This window comes from Lutra lutra, chromosome 7, assembly GCF_902655055.1.
Source record: "Lutra lutra chromosome 7, mLutLut1.2, whole genome shotgun sequence".
Taxonomy (NCBI): domain Eukaryota; kingdom Metazoa; phylum Chordata; class Mammalia; order Carnivora; family Mustelidae; genus Lutra; species Lutra lutra.
The window spans coordinates 103,211,438-103,238,208 of NC_062284.1; the positions used below are offsets into that span (position 1 = coordinate 103,211,438).

Below are 26,771 nucleotides of genomic sequence, written 5' to 3' on the forward strand. Positions count from 1 at the left end.
GATGGGACTGGAGGAGATTATGCTGAGTGAAATAAGTCAAGCAGAGAGAGTCAATTATTATATGGTTTCACTTACTTGTGGAGCATAAGGAATAACATGGAGGACATTAAGAGAAGGAAAGGAAAAGTGAGTTGGGGGAAATCGGAGGGGGAGACAAAGCATGAGAGACTATGGACTCTGAGAAACAAACTGAGGGTTTTGGAGGGGAACGGGGTGGGGGGGTTGGGTGAGCCTGGTGGTGGGTATTAAGGAGGGCACGTATTGCATGGAGCACTGGGTGTGGTGCATAAACAATCTTGGAACACTGAAAAAAATAAAATTAAATTTAAAAAAAAGTCAGCAAATAAACATGGCCCGCATTTATAACTGGGTATTACAATGAGGGGATTTGGTCCCTTTAGTCAAATACTTCCTCACCAAAAATAAGTATCACAACTTTATGGGAACCGACATTGGTCCTGTAGTCTTAATAATCTATAATCAAATATCTCAATCTGAAACACCAGGCTCCAGGTAGAGGACTTTAGCTTTTAAGCAAACCTGACCAGTCTTTTCCTTTAGGTAATAATGAGCACCACTCTGGGGAATAAACACCATTCCTCACCATGGTGACAGAGGTGGAAACTCTGTGGCCAGTGCAATAAAGAAAGCTCTGAAATCACTCTGGATGGGCTTGAATACCAGCTCTACCATTAACTAGGTTTGAATATCACAGGCAAGTTGTTCAACTTCTGAGTTCCCATTTCCTTACCTGTAAAATAGCCTTCTCAGAGGGCTGCTATGAGTTTTATGAGTGAACATTTTTAAAAAGTCCTTTGTAAGCCATCCCATTTTACAAAATCTAAGCCATTTTTATTGTCCTAGAAGAACATGCTTCAGGATCAGGAATGTCAGGACAGCTGGCCCAAGCACACATGGTCTAATGTAAGAGCCAGTCTCACATAATCTGTGTCCTTCCCCAGGGCTGATTCCTGGCGGGGACTATGGGGACTGCAGGAGATTTGCTTTTCCATCCTCAGCACCTAAAAACAGTATGGGTACCTGATAGGCACCCAAAGTTGATGAAATATCTGCCATCTGTCAAGAAGGTTTATAAGCTCATCCCTACCCCCTTAGCCACCCCAATTTCCAATACTGCTTGGATTTTCCAATTCTATTTTTACGCCAAGTCATAACTACGTACCTTATTTTCCCTAGGATACCATATGTGTATGCACACAAGGGAAAAAGCTTACAAATTGCAAGAGATGGCATTAAATCCTTCCAAGTATACATTTTACAGCGTATACTAACTTGCTTTATTGGGGGACTCCCAGTAATGACTGGCAGGGGTATGCGCTCTCTGGCTACTTGCTAACAAGAACTGATGTCTAGCTGATGGACAGTCACCCGAAGTAACAAAGACCCAGCTTCTTAAGAATTATGCTGGAGGGAAAGAAAGAACTGTGAAGCATTTTAGATGCTAGACTAAAACCTCTTTAGATGTCAGATTCCCATCATCAGGACAAGGCAGCACAGCAAGACTCCAGTCTTCCAATGCTAGGGGGAAAACGAGTAGGCTTTCACCAAGGGAGCACCCGCTAACATTTATAACACATTCACCCTCCACTGGTACTGTTCTTTGGCCTGCTCACACAGAGCAGGTAGTTTCTCTGGCCACCTGCCTTTTACAGGTGTGGAAATCAAGGTGAACTTAAACTCACCCAAGGCCACACAGCCAAGAAATGGTCGAGCCTGGATTCAAAGCAGACAGTTGGTTCCCAGAGCCCAGCCTCTTAGCCATCACACGTGCTACCTCTTACCACTAAGAGCATTTCTCTTTCCTTAAGCTGATGAAGAAAAGAAGGGAAAAGGTGCCCTCAAAGACCACAGAGGCGTCTGCACAGACACCTAAGGAGCTGGGGGACAGAGTGAGTACATGGAGGGTGGGGGCTCCGGAGCCAGGCTGCTCAAGTTCCCACCCGTGCCGTAGCACATACAGTTGTCTGACATTGTTAATGACTTCTCCACTGGCCCCATTTTCCAGGTGAGGAAACTGAGCTCCTCAGTGCAACCTTGTGGAATTAACTAGAACCCACATAAAAGCTCTTATCATGGTGCCTGGAACGGACACGTCCAATGTATGTTCACTTTATGGTGTCTGACCTTAGAAATGAAAGCTGACATATTTGCTGTTCATTGTATATCACTCCAGCACATCCTAGCTATATTAGTTTTACTGTGGTTTGAGAAAGAAAAATCCTAGGTCCTAAATATCATACCAGCCACAGGAAACCAGCATGGGCTTGGGAAAACAGAATTAAGCTTGGCTCAGGTCCCGTTGCTTTCTGCTGTCAGGGGGCACGACACAATAGGGCGGTAGGGCTTCTTTGCCATCAGCTCACTTAACTATAATTAGAACATTCAGATGTAGCCTTGGACATGGTGGCCCCAGCTTTGGCACCTCAGGGAGTAAGACAATTTTACACAGATAAGTTATTTTCAGAGGCCCTGAAAATGGCACATGATACAATGGTTTAGAATTGCACTTACGGTAGGTGTGCTGGTGTTCTACAGTTCCTACCTAGGGAAGGGCTGGGACCCATCACTTAATTACAGCGGAATGCAGAGTGCATTTGTAATTTCAGTACTCTAACATTTTCTAGGCAAAAATTATTTACCCTTGTTGGGACCTTTCAAAACAGCTCTGCAGAGTCTTGCTGTGTGGGCCTCTAGGAGTCTCCTGGACACTCCACGTGACCATCTCCTGCTAAAATTCTAGAAGCAAGGCTAAAGAGAGGCCTCCTTGGTCCCTTTCCTTAGGTTTATACCCAAAATTGGGTCCTTGCATTTTTAAACCCTTTGCAGGTGAAAAGTCTAGATATATAAGGATAAGAGGAAAAGGAACATGTGTCTCAAAGTGTGAAGCAAACATAACCTAAACCATGGATTCTAGAGGAAGTGCCTTAAGACAGTGCAAGCAGGGAAAGATCCCAATAGATAGTTACTCCTGTTTCAGTATCAAGACATCCATTGTCTTTTTCTTCATATTGTAAGCAGAATTTTGGACTTAAGTTAATACAACTCATTCCTCCCTTCACAAAACTGATGATCTGCACCTCGCAAGAATGAAGAAGTTCAGCTTTGTTTGTTTTACACACTGAACATAACATAGCTTTCAGGGAACGGTAGCATAACAAGCTTTCAGGGAACGGTACTGCATGGTCTTTGGCATTGCACGTAGACACCACTTCTGCCACTTGAAACTTGTAGCAAATGTGTACACGCAAGTTGTTTTCCTTTTTCCTTTTAATTGGGGAAAGCTGGTTTGAATTAAGGATATTTAAAGGGACTTGTTTTGTGTATCTATACTAGAAACTTAGCCTGTGCTTGTCAACTGGCACTTTTAATAAGACTGATTAATAACGACACATAGCAAGTAGGTGAACATGCCCTTCCCAGGATCTTCAAAAGTTTGTTCCTTTCCGTAGGCTGTACACTTGTTCCAATATTTATACTGTTCAACTTACTTGGCATACTTTCCCCCACTTCCTTCAGGACAGATAGGAGTAAACTTTATGTCAGTCTCTAGGAGGTCTTGATTATTCTAGACTCTACATTCACAGCATCTGAGAAGCTGTAGCTTTGCTGTATTTGAAAGGTTCTTGAATTCCAAACAAGCTTTCCCCACTTCAAAGACTAGTTATTTGTTACAGTAAAACAAACTATGAAACTTTACTGGGAGTTCTAAAAGAAGACTTAAGAACAGAAATTCCATGTTTTGGGATGCTGAGTGATAACTTTATATAGAAATATAAAGGTCAAATGGAGTCATCATGAATTAATAATAAGGAGAGTGATACATCGCGGGAAGCTGGCTGGCTGGCTGTTTGAGGTTGGGCGTAATCAGTTTGGCCTCCTGCCGTATGAATTCAGCATTCATCTCGATACAGAATAGTAAAATGTGTAAGAAGTCAGACACAATTAGATAAAAGTAGCAGACTTCATGAAGATGGTATGGAAAAGAGTCTTAACAATTTATCTCAAGAATTTTAAAAACCCTTCTCTATGTAAAAATAAACCAACTGGAAAAAGCTATAAGTGTAACAAAGAGTAATTACTTTCAATATTATGGTCAACTCCTACAAATCCTTACGGGGAAAAATAATTTAAAAAGTAAGTAGACAGAAAGAATTAAGTTATGTACACACTCTACAAAAGATAAAATGCTATTACTTAAAGAGGTTTTAAAAAATCATCAATTTCTATTTCTGATTACCAGTGAGGTAAGGCAGTGAGATCATTTTCACTTACAAATTTTCTTTTGTGCCATTTTTGTTTTGAATGCTACTGAGAGTTTGTAAAAGATACTTAAGCAGGAGCACCTGGGTGGCTCAGTGGGTTAAGCCTCTGTCTTCGGCTCAGGTCGTGATCTCAGGGTCCTGGGATCGAGCCCCACATTGGGCTCTCTGCTCAGTGGTGAGCCTGCTTCCCCCTCTCTCTGCCTACTTGTGATCTCTCTCTCTCTTTCTGTCAAATAAATAAATAAAATCTTAAAAAAAAAAAAGATACTTAAGCACACTGCTGGTAGGAACGTATCATGGGAAAGAACTATATTGTGTATCCCTTTAAAAAAACAACTTGGTAATTTGTACTCAGAACCTTAAGAATAGACCTATCCTTCAACAAAGTTCCACTTCCGAGCATCCACAGTAATAATTCTCCACACATAAAAATAGTCAAATGTCTGTGCCATTATAAGCAGCAAACAAAGAAGGAACATTTAAATATTTGACAATGGAAAAATAAGTCTGATAGGATAATGTGTTAGAGCAGAAGTCAGGAAACAGACGGCTAGTCCTATTTTTGTATAGCCTGGCTAAAAATGGTTTTAAATTCAATCATTTAAAAATGGCTGGGGGCAAAACAAAACAAAACAAAAAACAAAGAAGAATATTGCATGACCCTTGTAAATTATATGAGTTATATTAAATTTACATTTCAGCATACTTTCCTCTATGTATTGTCTATAGCTACTCTCACACGGAACATTGCAGAGTTCTACTGTTGCAACAGAGGCCCTAAGACCACAAAGCCTAAAACATTTAGTGTTTGGCGCTTTACAGAAAAAAGGTTTGATGACCCCTCTGTTAGAACACTGTGCAGCTGTGGAAAGTGTTCTTGAGGAGTTTGTAACAATGATCGAAGCTACGTGGTATAATGGTTAATAAAAATGCAGGATGTAAAGATAAGCATATATATCAAAAGGACATAAAAACATGAAAAAATTATATTGTTTTGGGTATTAAGACCAATGAGTGATGGTATAATCCTTCCTGCCTTTGTTTTCCCCAGGTGTTCTACAATATTAAGACTTACTTTATAATGGTGAACAAAGCTATTTAAAAGGAAAAGCAAAGCAACATGTAGCTACTGAATTTTATGAAAGTCAGAAAATAACCTTAGAACTTACCTGTCAACACAACTTTTCCAGATACAAAGATAAGCAACACAATTCGTGGTTTCACCATTCTATAAATAAGGCCAGGAAACAATTCAGGTTCATAACTGTTCAGATATAAAAGGAAAAAGTTAAAAATAGTACTATTCAACTACTTTCCCAAAACATTCGAGACCTAGCATGTTAAAGCTATTCTACAAAAACTTTTGGCCATCTTAATAAAAACAGTCTGGAGTGCCCTATGCAGTTCCTTGGGACAATCAAGAACAGAATTCATCTTTGATCATAACAGTTTTTCAAGTGCTGGCCATGCTAAGCTATTAGAAATTAAGGTAATGTAGGGCATCAAATTTAATGTATTAAGATCCTGTTGGTTAAAAAAAAGTCTATCAATAATAATACATAAACACACTTTCTAAATTTCCTAAATTGTCCAAGTTTCCCAATAATGAGCATATTTTCTATATATTTATAAACTGCTAAAGATAACAATTTTAGAACCTATGAAGTTTTCCAGACCCCATCATTTGTCTCTGGACAAGTGCTGTAAAGAAAACTAAACTATCCCAACACTTAAAAATTTAGGATTTGTAGGGCGCCTGGCTGGCTCAGTTCGAAGGGCACGGGACTCTTGATCTCAGGATCATGAGATCAAGCCCCATGTTGGGTATAGCGATTACTAAAAAAAAAAAGAAACTTAAATTTAGGATTTGGTCCTATAAATAGTAACTCACTCATATTTACTACTAAATGGAGGAGGAGGAGGATAGGACTAAGAATTGCTTTAGTCTCCCCCATAGAGAAGTAGAGAGACTCTTAGAAAGGCTTAAGGAGACTTCAAAAAAGAAGTCAAGAATTAAAAGGAAGCTGACAAAATAAATGCAATAGCTAAGAACAGATAGGAAAAAAAAAAGAAGGAATCTGAGAAATGAAACACAACACACATAAATCTTTGCTTTTAATGGGTGAATCAGGACCACACAGAAAAACTCTCTCCGTTTCATTCTGCAATGAGTAAGACCCATACAACGGCAGATGTGAAATCTCTTACTGGTACCAGAATGATGCGTTACAGCAGGGAGACTACCCTTCTGAAGCATATGGAGGTGGCTCTGAGTAGACTTGTCTTCCTGGGATGTCACTCTTACTACAGAAAGCCTGTCAAGACTTTACCCACTTACCACCACTCAACACGGGAGTCAATGATACTGGCTGGAGCCTTGGAAAATTTGTATGGGAGCGGAGGTTTGAACCAAGAAAGTGAAAGCTAGAGACACAGAAGGAATGCTTCCATTTGATCTTCCAACAGAATCTTAGATTTTTAAGGGAAAAGAGATGGGGGTGTGCCTTGTTGGCTCAGTTGGTTGAGAGTCTGACTCTTGGTTTCAGCTCAGATCATGATCTCGCAGTTGTGAGACTGAGCCCCACATTGGGCTCTACACTCAGCAGGGAGTCTGCTTGGAATGCTCTCTCCCTCTCCCTCTGTCTCTCCCCCTGCTTGTGTTCGCTCTCTCTCTCCTCTCTCTCTTCCTCTCGAAAATAAATAAATAAATAAATAAATCTTTTAAAAGAAAAGGGAAAAGAGAAAACAAAGTCTTTGGTATGTAAGTGAAGGCACTCTGCAGTTGGCTTTCACAACCATAGTTTTAATATACCAGCATAATAAACTTCCAAGGAGATACTTACTTCATTTTACTTATCCTCTGCCTCATTGCAAGAGAAAGTTGAGGCAGGGGGGAAAAAAAGGAGATTTTGGAGAGGGATGGAGAATTTTGTAAGCTCAAGAATAAAAAACATTTGCCAATCTCTTGCCAACCCAACTTCAACTCACCATTCAAGTCCTGCTTAAATGTCACTTCCCATGAGAACTTCGACCTGCACACTCCCCTGACCCTGTTGTATTAAATATCCTGTTTAATGGTACCATGGCACTGCAAGGGGTGCCCACCTTGGAGTTACTGTGTTATCTTTAGTTACCATATTGTCTTTAGCTTTTCGGTCTTCCCTTTTAGACAGTGAGCTCCATGAGGGCAAGGGAGAGTGGCTGTATTTTTTTTTCTTCTTTTTTCCTTTTCTCTTTCTGAGAGAAAGAGAGTGAACCAGCATGGGTTCAGGGCCTGGGAGGGCAGGGCTGGGGGTTGGGAGGGGGAGAGGGAGAGCAGGCTGCATGCTCAGCAGGGAGCCCTTTGCAGGGCTCAACCTCACAACCCTGAGACCATGACCTGAGCCAAAATCAAGAGACTGATGGCTCAACTGACTGAGCCCCCAGGTGTCCTGGACCCTAGCTGTACTGACTATCATGGTCACTGTAGCATCTGCGCCATGGTAGTCACCTAGGTATTATTCACTTAAGAAATAGTTATTATCAGGATAGCTTGGATTTAGAAACTGAAGGAAGGGAGAGCAATGCTCAGGGAAAACTGGAAATAAATACTGTGTAGAAATACTGACATCCCCCAGTGACAAGGGGATACTTGTGGTATCAGATGCTAATACACAAACTTGTAGAACCAGGGGAATTAAAGGAACTTGAGGTTTTAACATAGGCTAACTTTCTTTTTTTAAGATTGTGTTTATTTGAGAGAGAATGAGCAAGCATGAGCAGGGTAGAGTAGCAGAGAAAGAGGGAGAAACAGCCTCCCTGCTGAGCAGGGAACCCAACATGGGGCTCGATCCCATGACCCTGAGATCATGACCTGAGCCAAAGGAAGATGCTTAACTGATGGAGTCACCCAGGCGCCCCTTGACATAGGCAAACTTGACCTAATAATTACAACTGATGTGTGACATGTTTCCCCACAGAGCTGCAGACACTTAAAGAGAGGCCCCATTTTTTTTTTTAAGATTTTATCTTGTCAGAGGGAGAAAAAGTAAGCACAAGCTAGGGGAGTGGCAGGCAGGGGGAGAAGCAGACCCCCCACTAAGCAAGGGGCCTGATGTTGGACTCCATCCCAGGACCCGGGGAACATGACCTGAGCTGAAGGCAGACACTTATCCAACTGAGTCACCCAGGTGCCCCCTGAGAGGCCTCACTTTAAAGACACAAACCTGTTGGGAGAGAAGCGTTTTAACACCCAGTGTCATCAATACACACATTGGATCTGTAATCCATAACGCAACAGTAGAGCCTGAATAGCAAACTTTTGGAGCAGGCAAAAGTAAGACTAGAAAGAGATAGTGGGAGGGATATGATGCAGGCTTTCTTGACAAATTTTTTGAAAAGATGGATGAGATAATAAAACTGTTCCAGAATGAAGACAGAACAGCGATGGACCCCTCCAAGTGGCTAAAGTCAGCTCATATGATGAACTCTCATCTTGCCCTGCTCTCCATTTTATCTCTCAGAATGTGGCAGTAGTGACAAGAGGCACCCCTGCTCTAGACTTAAACCCGAGCTACAAAGACGACAGTGTTGTAGAAAAAGAAATGAAAGGCAACTCGGGAGGAATGAAACAGATCATTTTAGAGCCCTTAAGAGCCAGAGAGTAGAGAGCTCAATCTGATAGAGACAGGCAGAGTTCAGGCAGTGATCTTTCATACATTCAGAAAAAGTGGGTTTGGAGAAGAGACAGACTGGAGGCCCACGGTTGAGAATCTGGAAGATTCTGTGTTGAGATACTCTTAATAACAAGGGTTATGAATTTATAAACTGTCCCAAGATTGAAGAAAGAAAAAGATCCCTAAAGAGGCAATATTTCTTGCATGGGGAGCTCTGCAGTGAGCTCAACGGGCACCCAATAAGCACATATTGAAAAAAAAAATTCATGCAGGGAGGAAAAAAATACAATCAAGGGGAAAATAAACATTGCCTGAAGAATATCACCAAAGCCAAATTTCAGCATGAACTTGGATTTTTTGAAAAACTAGGAAAAAAAAATAATGCAATTTTTAACAGCTGTTCAGACCATGTCATAAAAAGAAGGCCAACGAGTGTTAGAAAAAGCTCTGCTGCAGGACCCCTGCTCACTCTGTTCATAGGAATGACCACTCCAGGGCAAAGGGGAGGAAGAGGGGAGCGAAAGGACAGAAGTTGAGGCTAGAGAAGGAGAATATAAGAGCGTCTGTGATTCTGAACAGCTCAGTGGCCTTGGACTGGTCTATGTGCCCCAGGGTGGTGGGCCCCAGGGCTAACCTATTGGCCTCTATCACTACTGAGGGCCCAACAGGCTGGGAGAAGCATCAAAGCAGCTGAGGGGAGATGATCCCGAGCTTCTACTGGTGAGATGGGAGGTTACGTGGGAAGCAGCAGCCTACAGAGGCTCCCTGAGGAGCAGGAGTCCACTAAAGAAGAAACTGGAGCGGGGCTAGCAACACCAAACCCCTGGAAATCAACAGGACAGACACTAGATAGACTTGCCTTCACAGAATGTGCTAGGCCACTCTTTCTTCATCCTCTCCAACCCTCTCCCCCATGCCAGCTGTCAGCCATCAGCCCCTTCAGACCTGCCTAACCCATCTCATACCCCTTCTCTTCTGGGGTCTCCACCCTGCCCCCAAGGCAGGTGTGTCTGTCTCAGAAATCTGCACAGTAGTGAGTCTCAAGCCTCTGGTGAGCAGGACTGACACTACCTGTGAGCTTGTTAGAACTGAAAATTCAAGGGGTGCCTGGGTGGCTCAGTGGGTTAAAGCCTCTGCCTCGTGGTCCCAGGGTCCTGGGATAGAGCTCCACGACATTGGGCTCTCTGCTCAGTGGGGAGCCTGCTTCCCTTCCTCTCTCTCTGCCTGCCTCTCTGCCTACTTGTGATCTCTGTCAAATAAATAAATAAAATCTTTAAAAGAAAAAAAAAAAGAACTGCAAATACAAGCAACATCTAGGATGATGCAGCCCATGTAGGAAAGTGTTTTCAGAAAAGGGGGCCAAGTGATGACTGTGCAGTTTAATTTTGAGAACCATGTTTCAGAAGACTGGATACATGCAGTAACCAGGAAGGAGTTAAGCACAGCATGTTAACCCTTTCATCTACAGTCTTGAGAAAGAAAAACACCATTTTCTTCAAAAGACACACTATATATGGGGCCCATAACACAACTGCAGTATCTTTGTAAACTCAGAAAGTTACAGAAAGGTCATACCTACTGAACTGCTGATGGGTTAACACCAGACCTTCCAGCCTGATGGCGAATCTCACATCACAGCTTCCAACCATGTTCTGAACTTTAAAATCGAGGAATCTGGCTGGGAACCCCAGCTTCTGCACCACACGAGCATACTTCCTCGCTGCAAGTCGAGACTGCTCTTCACTGGGGAGGGACAAGTGTGTTTAAAGAGATCTTCATCGTTCTGTCTTCTATACTGCTTGAGCTGTGTTCACACACTTCCCTGATTGTACTTTTAGCTTTTTTAGTACTAGGTCTATCTTTCAGTATATACCACAAACCTGTAGATGCGGAGGACACAGCCCAGCCTCCCCTACTTGTGTCCCTAGCACCTAGCCAAAGGTATGGCACAATGGTCAAAGCCAAGCCATAAACATGTTTGCATCTTACTTTGACATCTCTCACATATAGAGTGTTCTTCTCATTTACTTGTTTTAAATGCAATTAGATAAAATTAACTATTCCCAAAGTGTGCAGCAGAGCAGCACCACCTGAGAACTTGCTAGAAATGCAAAGTCCCAGGTCCCAGCTACAGGCACTCTGGGGTTGGGGCTCAGCAATCTCTATTTTAACAAGCCCTCCAGATAAATAAGGACACATGCATTTAAAAAAAAAATCAACATAAGGAAGTAAGAGGTATGCCAATTAGGTGGCAAAGACAGGATACTAGGACTTGAATCTTCATGCAACAAACTACATTTTTTTAAAGAAAAACATGAAAACATCTTGAAACCTGACCAGTTTTGCTCAGGCTTTCTCACAGAATGGTCACTCAACACACACCCAACATGAGAAAGAAAGAAAGTCATTCAACTTTGTGGCCATACTCTTCTGAGCATTTGTCTTGCTCCAACCCTAAACCCAGGTCACAGAAGTAAAGTTCTGCGATGTGAGGCTTTATTTGGCAAAACAAAACAATGAATGGCAAGGGATGAAAAACAAGGGCAAAACCTGGTGGGTGAACCGTGTGAACTCTACCCTCTCTCATGGGTTGCCCCATCTTTACTTTGAAAACCAAAAACACCTGATTTTAATTAATGAATTAATTTATATTAATTCCTTGACATATTTCACTCCACTCCACGTTGCTTTTCCTCACCCACTTCCAACTCCCGAGATGTCCCTCGCAAGGTCATGTCTACAAGTTAGCACCGAAATAAACTGTTTCTATTTTGAAAACATACAGTCTGCTAATTGGCCCATTACATTGCCCATCGCGCTCATGTTTATAAGGCCAAATTTTAAGAATTTGAGTGGCCTTGTAGTTTTGTGAGATATTAGCTGTGAATAGGACATTGAAATTCCCATGCAAACAGCTTGTGGTTAGAGTTACATACATGTTCTTCTATGATCATTAGGAAAGAAAGAACCTTGAATGTCACCACCAGTGGTGATAACCACAGATTACATTTGACCCTTTTGTACTCTTCCTGGGCAAAACCAGGTATCCTTCACTTGCAAAATTTGGTTATTACAGCTAAAAAGAATAGGTTTGTATCCTTTTTTGGAGAGAATTCTGACAGCTCATAGACTAACCAAAATTTCACAAATCTCTATCCAAGACTCAAGAACCAAATAGATTTGGCTAACAAGTATTTCTTATTACCTGAACTCAGTATCCAAACTTTCATCATCAGATTTTGGGAACCAAATAAATTCAGATTGGGAAAAATACTCATGAATACGTACGTAATATAAGCATATTTTAAAGTGAAAGTTGGATAATAGACTTATAATTTAGTTCCTATTCCTCTATAACTCAAAACAATGTTACCATCCTTCCAACTCGATATGTTTTAATTGCTTAATATAATTTTATTTAATGATCTAATCAAAACATTATACTCAGTATTTGTATCCCATGTTTTAATTTTTATTCCCCCAACATTTTACACAATGCTGAAGTGAACATCCTTGTAGATATCTTGCAGGGTTGTCCAAAAAGGACTTAAAAATGGTAGATTTCTAGGTCCAAGGATGTCATATCAACATAAGAGAAAGCCCAGAAACTTATCCAGATACATGTAAAGAATTTAATATGTAAAAACAGGTGGTGGGGGGGAATGGATTAAGAATGGACTCATAACATAAATATACAAATCCTCCACAAAATATTAGCAAACCACATATAACAATACATTAAGAAAATCATTCACCATGATCAAGTAGGATTCATTCTGGCAATGCAAGAAAGATTCAAATGCACAAATTAATCAACATGATATACCACATCAACAGAATAAAGGATAAAAAATCATTTGACCCTTTAATAGATGCTGACAAAAACATTTGACAAAATTCAGCATTCATTCGTAATTAAACTCTCAACTTGGCTTTAGTGGGAACATACCTCAACCTAATAAATTCCATATATATGAAAAACCTAACTATAGGGAGCCTGGGTGTCTTAGTCATTAAGTGGCTGCCTTTGGCTCGGGTTGTGATCCCAGAGTCCTGGGATCGAGACCCACAGGGGCTCCCTGCTCGATGGGAAGCCTGCCTCCCCCTCTCTCTGTCTCTCTCTGTCAAATAAATAAATAAATAAAATCTAAAAAAAACAAACAAAAAACAACCTAACTAACAACATACTTAATGGTGAAAAACTGAGAGCTTTTCCTCTAAGATCAGGAATAAGACAAGGATGTCCACTGTCATTACTTTTATTCAATGTAATACTGGAAGTCCTAAACACAACAATCAGGCAAGAAATAAGAGGTATTCATCCTGGTAAAGAAGAGGTTAAACTGTCACTATGTGCAGATGACAGGATACTATATATAGAAAATCCTAAAGACTTCATCAAACAACTACTAGAAGTAATCAATGAATTCAGTGAAGTTGCAGGACACAAAATACCCAGAAATTGGTAGCATACCTATACACACACAAAAAAAAAAAGTAGTAAAAGGAGAAATTAAGAAAACAGTTTCACTTATAAATGCACCAAAAAGAATAAAATACATAGGAATAAACATAATCAAAAAGAGGTAAAAGACCTGTACTCTGAAAACTGCTAAACACTGATGAAAGAAACTGAAGACAACACAAGTGAAAAAAAAATTACATGCTTATGGATTGAAAGAATATTATTAAACTGTTCATATTACCCAAGCAATCTATAGATTCAATGCTGTCCTTATCAGAATACCAATAATGTTTTTCACAAAATTAAACTACTACTAAAATTTGCATGGAACCACAAAAGTCCCCAAATAGGCAAAGCACTCTTAAGAAAAACAAAGCTGAAGGTACCACACCAGATTTCAAGATATACCACAAAGCTGTAGTAATCAAAACACACAAACAGGCACAAAAACAGACCTACAGATTAATGGATGGAGAATCCAGAAATAAACCCATGATTATATGGCCAGTTAATCTATGACAAAGGAGATAAGAATATACAACAGGGAAAGGACAGTCTCTTCAATAAATGAGGCTGGGAAAACTGGACAGCTACATGTAAAAAAGTAAAACTGGACAGCTACATGTAAAAAAGTAAAACTGGACCACTTTTTAACACTTTTCAGAAAAATAAATTAAAAATGGATTAAAGACCTAAATTTAAAACCTGAAATCAGGGGCGCCTGAGTGGCTCAGTGGGTTAAGCCGCTGCCTTCAGCTCAGGTCATGATCCCAGGTCCTGGGTTCAAGCCCCACATCGGGCTTTCTGCTCAGCAGGGAGCCTGCTTCCTCCTCTCTCTCTGCCTGCCTCTCTGCCTACTTGTGATTTCTCTCTGTCAAATAAATAAATAAAATCTTTAAAAAAAAAAAAAAACTGAAATCACAAAAAAATCCTAGAAGTGAATATAGGCAGTAATTTTGCCTACATCAATCACAGCAACGTTTTTCTAGATATATATCCAAAGGCAAGGGAAACAAAAGCAAAAATAAGCCATTGGGACTACATCAAAATAAAAAGCTTTTGCACAATAAGAAAACCATCAACACACCCAAAAAGTAACCTATTGAATAAGAGAAGATATTTGCAAATGACATATCAGTTAAGGGGTTAATATCCAAAATATATAAAGAACAGATACAACTCAACACCAAAAAACAATTAAAAAATGGGCCTAGGGCCTGAACAGACATTTTTCCAAAAAAAGCATACAAATGGCCAATAGACACATGAAAGGATCTCAACATCACTCACAATTAGGGAAATGCAAATCAAAACCACAATGAAATATCACCTCATAACTATTAGAATGGCTAAAATTAAAAAGACAGTAATAACTGTTGGTAAGGATGTGGAGAAAAAGGAACCCTCGTACACTGTTGGTAGGAATGTAAATTGGTACAGCCGCTGTGGAAAATAGTATAGAGGGCCCTTAAAAATTTAAAAACAAAAATACCATTAAGTTCAATAATTCCACTATTGGGTATTTACTCAAAACAAAAACGCTAATTTGAAAAGATAAATGTACCCCCATGTTTACTGCAGCATTATTTATAATAGCCAAGATATGGAAGCAACTTAAGTGTCCATTGACAGAAGATAAGGAAAATGAGGTCTATATACACAATATATTATGCAACCATATAAAAGGATGAGATTGTGCCGTTTGAGACAACATAAAGGGCCCTAGAAGGTATAAGGCTAAGTGAAAGTCAGACTGAGAGAGACAAATATCACATGATTTCACTCACATACGGAATCTTAAAACAACAGCAACAACAAAACACAAACAAAAAGCAGAAGCAGTCCTATACATACAGAGAACAAACTCATGGTTGCCAGAGGGGAGGGTTGGGGTTTGGGCAAAGTAAGTGAACTGGAGTGGGAGATACAGGCTTTCAGTTACGGAATGAAGAAGCCAGAGGAATAAAAGGCACAGGAACATAGTCAACGCCATTGTAATAGTGAGGACAGATGGTAGCTACACTCCTAGGGAACCTAGCAAAATGTATAAACTTATTGAGTCACCTGAAACTAATGTAACATTGTGTGTCAACTATACTAAAAAACCATATATGGGTTCTTCAATAAATGTATCTGGTCCCTTACTGGCCATTTGCAAAGAAAAATATATAGTGAAACAAAATTCTAGGCCAGCTCTGCCCAATATGGTAACCACTGGCCACTTGTAGCTATTTTTTAAAAAAATTCTATTTATATATTTGAGAGAGGGGTAGATTGAGAGAGAGAGAACACAAGCAAGATGGGAGAAGCAGAGGGAAAGGGAGAAGCAGACTCCCTGCTGAGCAGGGAGCCCAGCCTGCAGGCTCACCCAGGAGCCCCCGCATGTAGCTATTTATATTTAAACTTAAATTAAGTAAAAAATTATGTTCCAAGGTGCCTGGGTGGCTCAGTCGGTTAAACATCTGCCTTCGGCTCAGGTCATGATCCTGGGGTCCTGGGATCGAGCCCCCGCATCAAACTCCCTGCTCAGTGGGGAGTCTGCTTCTCTCTCTCTCTCTCTCTCTCTGACTCTCCCCCAGCTTGCTGTCAGAGAAAATCTTTAAAAAAAAAAAAGAATAAAACATACAGTTCCTTTGTGTATTACCTATACTTTAGTTGTTCAACAGCCACATGTAACTGGTGGTTACCACACTGGAGAGCACAAATGTAAAACATTTCCATCACCTAGAGAAAGCTCTCACTGAATCAAAACATCAACATCATTTGCCAGAAAAATATACAGAGGTCAATATTTATATAATGTTGTGCATGCAGAATGCCTTCTTCCTAAGCATGAAGCCAAACATCAAAACTCTAAAGAAAAATGGGACTGTACACACCCAAAAATGTTAGTTGTATAAAAAAAATAATAAAACACCACTAACAGTAATTTGGGAAGTAATGTTTGTAGTACAAAATGGTGGGAATACTTACAATCAAAAAGCTGACAAATGAGCAAGAACTCAGACGATTGGGCAAAAGACACGGTAGGCCGTTTACATCCTTATGCAATATTTGTCTCACTAGCAAATCAAAGACATGTAATTAACACTTTTTTTTTTTGCCAAACCATTTGGCAAACTTTAAAAAAAATGTTAACACCCAGTGTTCTTGGGAGGAAATGAATCTCAGTATATCTGTAGAGTGAAGACAAATTCACACAGCCTTTCAGGAGGACAATTTACTACTCATCTTCTAACACTTAGAGGAATGAGCAGCGCTCCCACTGCAGTTTGATGGTGAAAGGCTCTGTATCAGCACAGGCCTTCCTCTGTGTGAGATCCAGGAAAAGGGAGCCTTTTCAGAGTTGTCTCCTGAGCTAATGCTCAAGATAATGGTCAAGGAGTACCTAATTTGCCTCCTTTAAGAAGTTCTATCCAATTACCTGCAATAAGGAAAATATACAATAACTATTTCTCCAGGCTTGTAACAGGTTTCATCACTATGGTAGTTTTTAAGTACATCTTAAGATCAAGTTCTAACAGCCCACCTACATCCCCTCGGTTTAATGAGGGAACTGCAAAATGGGACAGGAGTCGGTATTACACAACTGAATGTTTTTAACCCCAAATTTGGCATTTCATGCAATGAAATGCATTTCATGCAACTCTTCGGCAAAGTATTTTGCTCCTCCTAGGTGTTTTGGAACATAAATTCTATCCTTCCCTGTTTTATACACTGAATTATTTGTCTGAGAAGGTTTGGAGAGTGGTTCTGCATACCTTTTGGCTCCGGTGCAGACCATTTTCCCGGAGCTAAATATGAGGGCGGTTGTTCTGGGCTCTCGGATCCTCATTATGACAGCAGCAAACCTCTATACACAGAAGTCAAAAGGACAATTAGCTTCTGCTAGGACGTAACACTATTCCAACTGAAGAGCTGAACTGGACATAAAAGAGTCTTGAATAAACAGAGATCAGATGGGAAAGTGAGACAATGGTCTCCCTGCGCTAAGGTAAACAAAAACAATCATGATTCTAAAATGTACTTAAAAAAAAAACCAGGTAAGAATAATAACAATAAAGCTAAAATTTAAGTGCCTGTTCTACTTCAAGCCTGCTACCAAGAGCTTTACAGGTCTTGTCTCCTCTAGCTCAGGATAGAGCTCAACTGTGTCCATGATCATCACCATTTAGTGCATAGGGAAACGGAGTGGTTATTTAATTTTCCACATTACACAGGCAATGGTAAAGTTGAGACTGGAAGCCACGACTAATTAGATGCTGTGGTTTTTTACTTGGAAATACTTCCTTTTTCTTTCAAAGACTGTTTGGGAAGGGGAGAGTATAAAGTATGTTATAGTTTTGCCAAGACTCTAAAATGTACTAAAAAAAAAAAGCCAAACTATAGAACAGAATATATATATTGAGAGGCATGCTGAAGATGAAGGACACATTGATTTTCAGTTCTCAGTGTGGTGCCCCGCCCAGCAGCATGGGCAGGCACTCTGGAAGGTGCTGAAGCAAGGGGCACCAGGGCTACTGGCCTGCCATGCTGATATGTCACCAAGGACTTGTTGCTTCTTTTGGTCCTACCCAGGCGGCCCCTTCTGTGTTCATCTTCCCCCAGCAAGCTATGAAGGAAACCAGGGTGAGTATTCTGCACGACTGCAGCTTCCATGGGTTGGAGGGGGTCCACAGGACCAAGATGGGACTGGCAGTTTCAGATGTGAAATGTGGACAGTGAAAGAGCCCTGAGTCAGCACTGCACAGAGCTGATTAAATCTGGTGAATGTTTTCCAAGTGTTTAAGGTAATACTCTAACACAGTATGCATTTTTATTAAATTCTGAACGGAACTTAAGTGCCAAACCAGAATTTCTCTGGCTGTCAAGTTCAAGTTTGGATAGATCCTATATACAAAAACAAAATGAGGGAGAGCAGAAGATGATGGACAACAAAATATGCTTAAATATGCTGACTTAAAAGTGTGGGCAATCATGGCTGTGGCCATAAGCATCCTAGCTTCTCTCTGTGTTTCTGTGCTCATCCTGGTCAAATATTTCCAGAAAAAGGAAATATGTGGCTAATATTCAAGTACATGTAAATTCAGAAATCAGCAAGAATACTCCCACAACAGCAAAAATGACTTAATCCATAAATAGCTGATGCTCACAAGGTCCTCTGTGTGCCTAAAAATACGACCTTTTTCATCTAAGGCCGTAAATCCTCCACCATCCGAGACAGTGAACTTTTCCCTAATAGGGACAAGGCCTTACTCGTCTTTGCATTCATAGGTACAGAGACCAGCCAATTACTAAATGTTGACTGAATGAACAAATCTACTTCTTCGGTTAATAGGCCATTAAAATTGGATGCTTAGCCTTGGCAGGACACAATAGAGTAAATTTTATTAGACTTTGAGAGAAAAGAAATACCTGAATCTTAGATCAGAAAGTAAAAGCTTGAACTTCACACTCGGAACAATTTACTTTTCTCAAGTAAGGGAAATTATAAATGGAAAAATATGTGGCAGGCAGGTGGGACAGCATTTAGGAAAAAAAAACTATGAACTATGATGGCATTTTAAAGAAGGTTAGCATTCCCATGGGCTGAAAGGGGTCATACTGAAAAATCTTTTTGAATGACAAGGGGAAAACCTTAACTTTTAGGAACTGCTCAATCACTGCTTTTATTCGGCATGGAGAATGAGGTAATTTTTTAGAACTTCAAAGCAGACAATGAGGCAATTAACCTCTTGAGTTGTCAAAAGCTTTGCCCTAACAAATTTTTTTTTTCTGTTTTAAAAACAAAAACAAAGGAATGAGTCAATAACATGATCGTATGAAGTAAATCTAAGTAGAAGCTAATTGTTGAAAGGAATACAGAGAAATCTCACCTTTGGGTTATACTCAGCATTTTTTGCGTGCAAAGCTATTTTCTTCAGATCCAATTTACAGGCCAGGTTTACAGTGGATACTATATTCCTGATGAAATAAGTAATTTTAGGAAATTACATAAGACATAACAAGTAAAAAAGAATTAAAATGTATTAACTTCCTCATTTTATAGATTGTATATTAGCAACTTCCTAGAAGAATTAGTCTCAATGTGAATACACTGTAACGTGATAAACCCTAGTAAAATGTAAAGATTCCAAAGCGAAGCACTAAAAATAGCTTCTAAAATGTCATGACTAGCTGACGAAAAGTTTTAAATCTTTTTCAAAACCAGGCCTCAAAACAGAAAGCATAATTCTAAATCAATTTGCAAACTGAATTCAATTTTACATCTTTATATTCTGTTTATCCAATCCCAACCACAATTCTCAGCAATTACAGTGTTGTAACATAAACAATACAACCCTTTGAGAATATATATACTAAGTCTTAAGTCTCTCTTAGGAGATCAAGAACTAGTACTTCATTTTACAGATAACCAAACTGTGTAAAGCCACAATCCATTAAGAATGGACAAAAGAATAATTGAACCTGAAATGCTCTTCCCTACACGATTACTCTGAAATTAGTCATCATTACATTCGGAAACTAAAATGTGTACCTGGGAGCATCACCCATTAAAAATACACACATACAGGGGCACCTGGGTGGCTCAGTGGGTTAAGCCTCTGCCTTCAGCTCAGGTCATGATCTCAGGGTCCTGAGATCGAGCCCCACATCGGGCTCTCTGCTCAGCAGGGAGCCTGCTTCCACCTCTCTCTCTATCTGCCTGCCTCTCTGCCTACTTGTGATCTCTGCCTGTCAAATAAATAAAATCTTTAAAAAAAACACACACATACACATGTAAACAACTTACTGTAGCTGAGGCACAATTCCAGAACATTCTGAAACAGGGGTCATTGGTGTCATGGGCGTTATGGACACCAGAGGCATGGAATTTGGTTTCTCAAGAGAAGGCTGGACTGAGTCAGCATCACCAGGGTACAGATGTGAGTGGGAATTCGATACATTGCTGCTGCTTATTAACCCCAGACCAATGTCCTGTTCCCTGGGTAATGACAGCCTACTTGGCTGACTTTGAGTTTTATAATTTTCTTCAATTTCATGCTTGCTTCTAACGACACTCTGGTCTTTATTTTCTTGGGTAAGTTCATCTGGTAGGAAGCTAAGATCCACACATGAGAAATGGCCAGAGGTTTCTTGGACTTCTTCAAGATGTGAATTAAACACGGTCTCTGGATGGGATGAATTAGGGATATCCACAACATCAGGTGTGACTGGGCTGAGCAGAGACGACCTGGGTGCAGCGAGGTCATCCTAGGTCATTCCCAAAACAAAACGCAAAAAAAAGAACACCAAGTCACACCAAAGGGATACCACTATTGCTAGGCAGCAGGGGGTTCAAGAATGCAAGCAGTCCAAGACAGCTTATGTTCATTCCTTGTCTCTTTCCATAAAGTACCACTAAAGTTATATTTCAGAGTTGCAGCATACTTAATAGAAACAGGAAAGTCGATCTTAAAATGCAGAGAAAGCATTTTTCAAAAAATGTTTTTCCTACATTAGATCCATAGTAAGTTGCCACTCTAATTTTGTAATAAAGGCAACTGAGCAACTACACTCTAAATTGTGTGAACTCTGGGTCCTCTTTCTGCCCTTTCTGAGCCACCAGAATGATGCAAATGAATGGCCTGGCAGGTGCTCTTAGAAGCATTAACAACACTGAAAAGAGAAGCAAACAAAACCTGAAACAATAAGGCCAGGTTCTTATTAAGCCCTGCTCCAAAGTCATCGTCTGGTGTCTGTGATGATGAAGCCTGGTTACATTGGCAAATTTGAAATCGTTTATGATCACAGAGCCGGGAAAATTACTGTGAACCTCCCAGGCAGGTTAAACAAGTGTGATCAGCCCCAGATGTGATGTACAACTCAAAGATTTAGAAAAATGGCAGAATAATCTGTTCCCGTCCTGCCATTGTATAGACAACCTCAACTGGCATCACGCATCATGAAGAACCAAGACAAAAACACACAGGAGGGAAAATCCTGGGATTCTTTTTCTAGGGATATAATATATATATATATATGCAAATAAAATGCCGCAATGGACAAAATAAAATTTTAAAAAATAGTGTGGACTTTGAACAGACTTATTGTCTCCTTGATTATGAACCTCAGTTAAGTATTTTCTAGAGTCTTTTTTTTTTTTAAGATTTATTTGAGAGAGTGAGCATGCACAAGCAGGGGGAGCGGCAGGCAGAGGGAGAAGCAGACTTCCTGCTGAGCAAGGAGCCAGATATGGGACTGGATCCTAGGACCCTGGGATCATGACCTGAGCTGAACGCAGACTCTCAACTGACTGAGCCACCCCAGCGTCCCAAATTAATTCTGAGTGGGTTATTTTCCCACCCTGTCTTTTTTTTTTTTTTTTAAGCTTTTATTTATTTGAGAAAGAGAATGAGGGGGAGTGGGGTGGGCAGAGGGAGAGGAAGAAACAGGCTTCCCACTGAGCAGGGAGTCCAACCTGGGGCTTGATCCCAGGACCCCAAGATCATGGCCTGAGTCAAAGGCAGACGCTTAACCGACTGAGCCACCCAGGCACACCTATTTCTTAGAGCCTTAAATTCATTTTATAAAGAAACAAGTGCCTTGAGTGCTAATCAGTACTCCACTGAAGACCCAAGGTTATTCCTTCTAGTCAAAGGAGATAGGAGCAAATATTCTAGATTCTTGAATCTACAGTAGGAAAACGGTCATTGAAATTTAAATGGCAAGAACGGTTTTAAATCAATGTATTGTACTTCCAGTCTGGGGAAGGCTGTTCAGCCTCCGTTACCATCAACTCAGGGAATGAGGTGTGCAACTGGGCAAAGCAGCTTCATGTCCAATTCACAGGCTTTCTTATTGGGGAAAAAAAAAAATCGATTACCTTGATACATAGGTTACCACCTGCATTGCCCAGGCTGTAGACCTAGATTCCAGATTTTGAGCACTGCTAGCAGGATAACCTCATCCCTTAGAAAATCTGACTTCTGACAACTGGTTGTTTGTGAACACCTCACGCTGGATCCTCATGACAAAACTACCTCACGCGAATATAAAATGTCTGGCTAGATCCTACTGAATTGTTCTATTACTCCAAATCCAGCAGATGGCAGGGGTGACTAATTGTTCAAAGAAAACACTTCTCTAGAAGAAGGCAGCTATTCTCTTGAAAGATTTTGGACAAGATTTTGGGCTATATTTCATTCTGAATTATGTAATTCTCCCCCACTTACCCCACTCCACAGATCAGCTTTATGAAAAGTGAGGTGGGGAACACCCAGGATTCCTCTCCATTGTCCCACTGGCCTCTCCTATACTGGTGTAAAGAGTCTCACCAGCCAGTTCACAATATTTGCAAGGATCCCTGTCTCCCCTCTTTCTCATCACAGCATTTGAGCAGGGAGGTGGCGCTCACCCAAGGAAACCCAACCTCCGCAGGAATCTAAGGCAGTGGCAGCAAGATATGGGATGTTTTATAGCAAAAGCCGCTTGACAGCCTCCTTTTCAAGTTCACCGTAGGAAAACACCTAAGAGGATGTAATTACAGCATATTCACTGCATCTTTGGCCGCCTATCTGCAGAGATGTTTCGTTAGACTGCTTTTCCAGAACCGTCAACTCATCTTTCCTGCGTGGGCTTTCATTTGCTATATTAAACGCAATGAGGCTTCGCTATTTCTACTTTGGTGTGAATCCTTGTCTTTTTAAAAATCCCCCACACAGGACTCAGTGGGTTAAGCTTCTGCCTTCGGCTCAGGTCACGATCTCAGGGTCCACGGATTGAGCCCCACATCTGGCTCTCTGCTCAGCGGGGAGCCTGCTTCTCCCTCTCTCTCTGCCTGCCTCTCTGCCTACTTCTGATCTGTCAAATAAATAAATAAAATCTTAAAAAAAAAGAAAAGAAAAAAAAATCCCCCACACAGAAGGCTGCACTTTTTCCTTTTTGAGGACTCCTTGCTCTCTACAATATTGACTCTAAGGATTTTCTAAATTGTTAAAACAAACACCTTAAGAATCGTGAATTGAAAGAAGCCACAGGTGTCTCCAGTTCAAATTTTGCGACACTCCGACCCCACCTGTCCCTAGAGACTTTTTTTGGAGGCCTGCTCTTGGCATGGGAGGCTGCCACACCTTACGAGAGCTGCACGGGATAGTCCGCCTAGGTTTGCCATAGCAGAGCAGAGACATTTGGAACCAGTGGTCCCCACGGGAGACACAGAAGCGAACTCTCCGTGTCTGCGTCTTTATAACGGAAACGGGGCCTTCTAACTATGGCTCTGGAGTCACACCAGGTTCCACCTGTGGCGAGTAATTTCCCCTCTCGAAGCTTCGAAGCTTCTATTTTTCAACTTAAAGACGAGGACCAACCAGCCCACCTCTGCGGTCGCTAGGAATTCGGGGCCAGATAATGAAGGCAAAGCCCTTGCGCTCAGGTGTGGGCGCGCTCAGCCATCCGGTAGGGACGAGCTTTGGCCCCAGGACAGTGACGACGGCTTTCGCTCTCACCTGGGCGACACACTCGTCCAGGTAGAGCTCCAGGTACGTCTGCTCTTCCTCCATGGGTGGAGGCCGCACCGTTAGAAAAGCTGAGAACCGGAAAGTGCCCAGGCGAGTCTAGCTACCGCGGAGCCCGACCGAACGCACCAGCAGCGCAGACCATTTATCAGCCCCGGGGCCGCACGCGGTGGGCGGGGCGGGGCCGGTGGGCGGGACCGCAAAACTGAGCCCCGGCCCAAAGGCCTTTAGGAAGATGAAGAGAATGGGGAGAGTGCAAGGACGCGGGAGGGTAGAGGCCCCTCTCTAGGGTGCAATCACCGCACTCCACCCACAGCTGAGCCCCAGCTTGGCCCACAAATTTGGAGATTTCCTTCAGTCCCTGCAAGTGCTGCCGTGGCCTCCAGGACAGAGGTCTGGGTGTTAGCAGCATAAAAAGTGAACACGTGGGACGAGGAGGAAATGAAGGATATCCTCACCCCCCTTTTGAAGGGATTTTTTTTCCCTTCTCTCTCCTGAACAGAGCGAGGGGAATTTGAAACACCCTTACCCAGTCAAGTGTAGTACTTTTACGCTGTGATTGCTTCTCACCTTCAAATCCCAGGTGTTTCTTCTCCGCTCACAGAGAATTCAGTCTAAAACCACATAGAGTCTGAAACTAATATAACATTGTATGTTAACCGTACTGGAATTGAAATAAAATACGTAAAAAAATAAAGCGACACACAATGGAATCTGCCGCTGCAGTCTGAGGCAGCTCAAGCAGGTCCTACAAAAACCAAATGTTCAGAGGTGCCTCTTTCTTGAAATCGTTGTTTTAATTTTCAGTGCCTCCGCTTTCCTGAGAACTTAAATGTGCAGATGGTTCTATACATAAAATTGACACTTTCTATGTAAGATATTTCAAAATGTACACGGAGACGCACATAAAATATGTCTTTCTTGTTAGACTATACTCTCTGAGAGCAGGAATTTTGATTACTCATCTTTGTGGCTCTGTACCAAGCTCAAAGATAATCCATCAAACTTCGCTGGTGAATGAAACTGCCCTCAAAATGGAGCATGGGGTGGGGGCCCCTGCGTGTCTCAGTGGGTTAAACAGCAGCCTTTCTCCCAGGTCAGGGTCCTGGCCTAGGGCTCCCCGCTCAGCAGGGAGTTGGCTTGTCCCTCTGCTCCTCCCTCTGCTCGTGTTTGTGTGCACGCTACTTTTCTGGCTCTTGCTCTCACTCTCTCTGTCTGAAATAAATAAAATCTTTTTTAAAATGGAGCATGGGAAACACATCATGGTAGAGACAGATGGCTCTCACAATCAGATCACAATAGAAATCTTACAGAATTTCTAATCAAGAACATAGGAAACGCTTTGATAAAGCTGACTTTTATATAATGGTTTATAATGACATGGAATTTTTGTTATAATTCTGCCCACAAAAAAATGTTTAGCACAGTTCCTGCCTGGTCACTGAGGTACTAGCTCTTGGTTTTGTTATTAGACTCTTAGGTCTGAATTGTGTTCTCTCTCAAATCCATATGTCAAAGCTCTAATATGACTGGTGGCCTTCTAAGAATAGAGAGAGACATCAGACAGAGATGCATGTGCACAGAGAAAAAGGCCATGCAAGGACACAGTGAGAAGGCCGCTATCTACACGCTGAGGAGAGAGGCCTCAGGAAACCAAACCTGCTGACACGTCAATCTTGGGTGTTCAGCCTCTGGAACTGTGAGAAAATAAATTTCTGTTGTTTAAGCTACTCACTGTGCTATTTTGCTGTGACAGCCCTAGCCAGCTAATGTGTAGAATCATAAAGTGTCTCATCATATGTAGTGGGCAGAATTCTGAGATGGCTCCCCAAATTCCCACCTCTCTGATGCATGCACAGTTTCTCCCAGTTATTCAAACACTAATCTAGGTGCTACCATGAAGGGATTTTGCAGATCTAATTAAGTTCTGAAATCAGTCAACTTCTAGAAAGGCAGATTATCCTGGGTGAGCCTGACCTAATCAGGTGAGATTTTAAAAGAAACGAACCCAGTTCTTCTTCCTCATGTGGGAGAGTCAAAGCATGAGAAGGAATTACAATGAAGGAGATTCTCCACTGCTGGCTCTGGAGATGACTGGAGCCATGCTGCAGTGAAAGTGGGTGACCTGTATTTGCTGACAGTGGCCCACAGTTGACAGCCAGCTAGGAAATGAAGACCTCCTCCTATAGCTTTAAGGAACTGAATTTGGCCAACAACAAAGAAAGAAATCCCTGAAAGGAACTCAACCTGTTTGATACCATCATTTCAGCCTTGGAAGCCTTGGAAGCCTTGGAAGCCCTAACCAGAGAACCCAGTCATGGCATGCCCGGACTTCTGACCCATACAACTGTGAACTTATAAATGGTGATGTTTCAAGCCAACAAACTTATGGTAATTTGTTACTCAGAAATAGAAAATGAAAACAAGAGAGAAATGGAAAAGGAATACATCATAAATTATAAATAAGAAGTAGGGACACAGATTTGCAGTGATCTGCAGTGCAAATGGTAAAGCAAATAAATAAAATGTTAACAACAAGCAAATTTGGGTAAAGGGTTCATGAGAGTTCGTAGTACTACTTTTCTTTTTGTAACTTTCTCTAGGTTTGAAATTATTTCCAAATCATATTCCAAATCAGAATAAAAGAGACATGACTGTTTGGGTGAATATTTTCAGTTGTTTTGTTGAGAGTTAACTTGTCCAAAATCTTCAACTGTTTTATTTATGAAAATCAAAGATTGATATGGTTTGACTGAATAATAATTAAATGCTTGCATTCACTGAACTCTTATTATGTGCTAAGCACTCTTCTAAGTGTTTCAGACACGAACTCATTTAAACACCACAACAGCTCTTTTATTCCCATTTTACA

At 41.1% G+C, this 26,771-nt stretch overlaps 1 protein-coding gene across 1 annotated transcript in view; it reads right to left on the minus strand.

Moving 5' to 3' along the window:
* Positions 1–23,944, minus strand: part of TBPL2 (TATA-box binding protein like 2) — a 28,267-nt gene extending 4,323 nt beyond the window's left edge. The window contains exons 1-6 of the mRNA XM_047738032.1: positions 23,891–23,944; positions 20,197–20,657; positions 19,280–19,367; positions 17,165–17,256; positions 10,514–10,681; positions 5,453–5,547 (exon numbers count right to left, since the gene is read on the minus strand). Coding sequence (XP_047593988.1) covers positions 5,453–5,547; positions 10,514–10,681; positions 17,165–17,256; positions 19,280–19,367; positions 20,197–20,657; positions 23,891–23,944 — 958 coding nt within the window. The remainder of the gene's footprint in view (positions 1–5,452; positions 5,548–10,513; positions 10,682–17,164; positions 17,257–19,279; positions 19,368–20,196; positions 20,658–23,890) is intronic.
* Between the last annotated feature and the right edge of the window lie 2,827 nt (positions 23,945–26,771).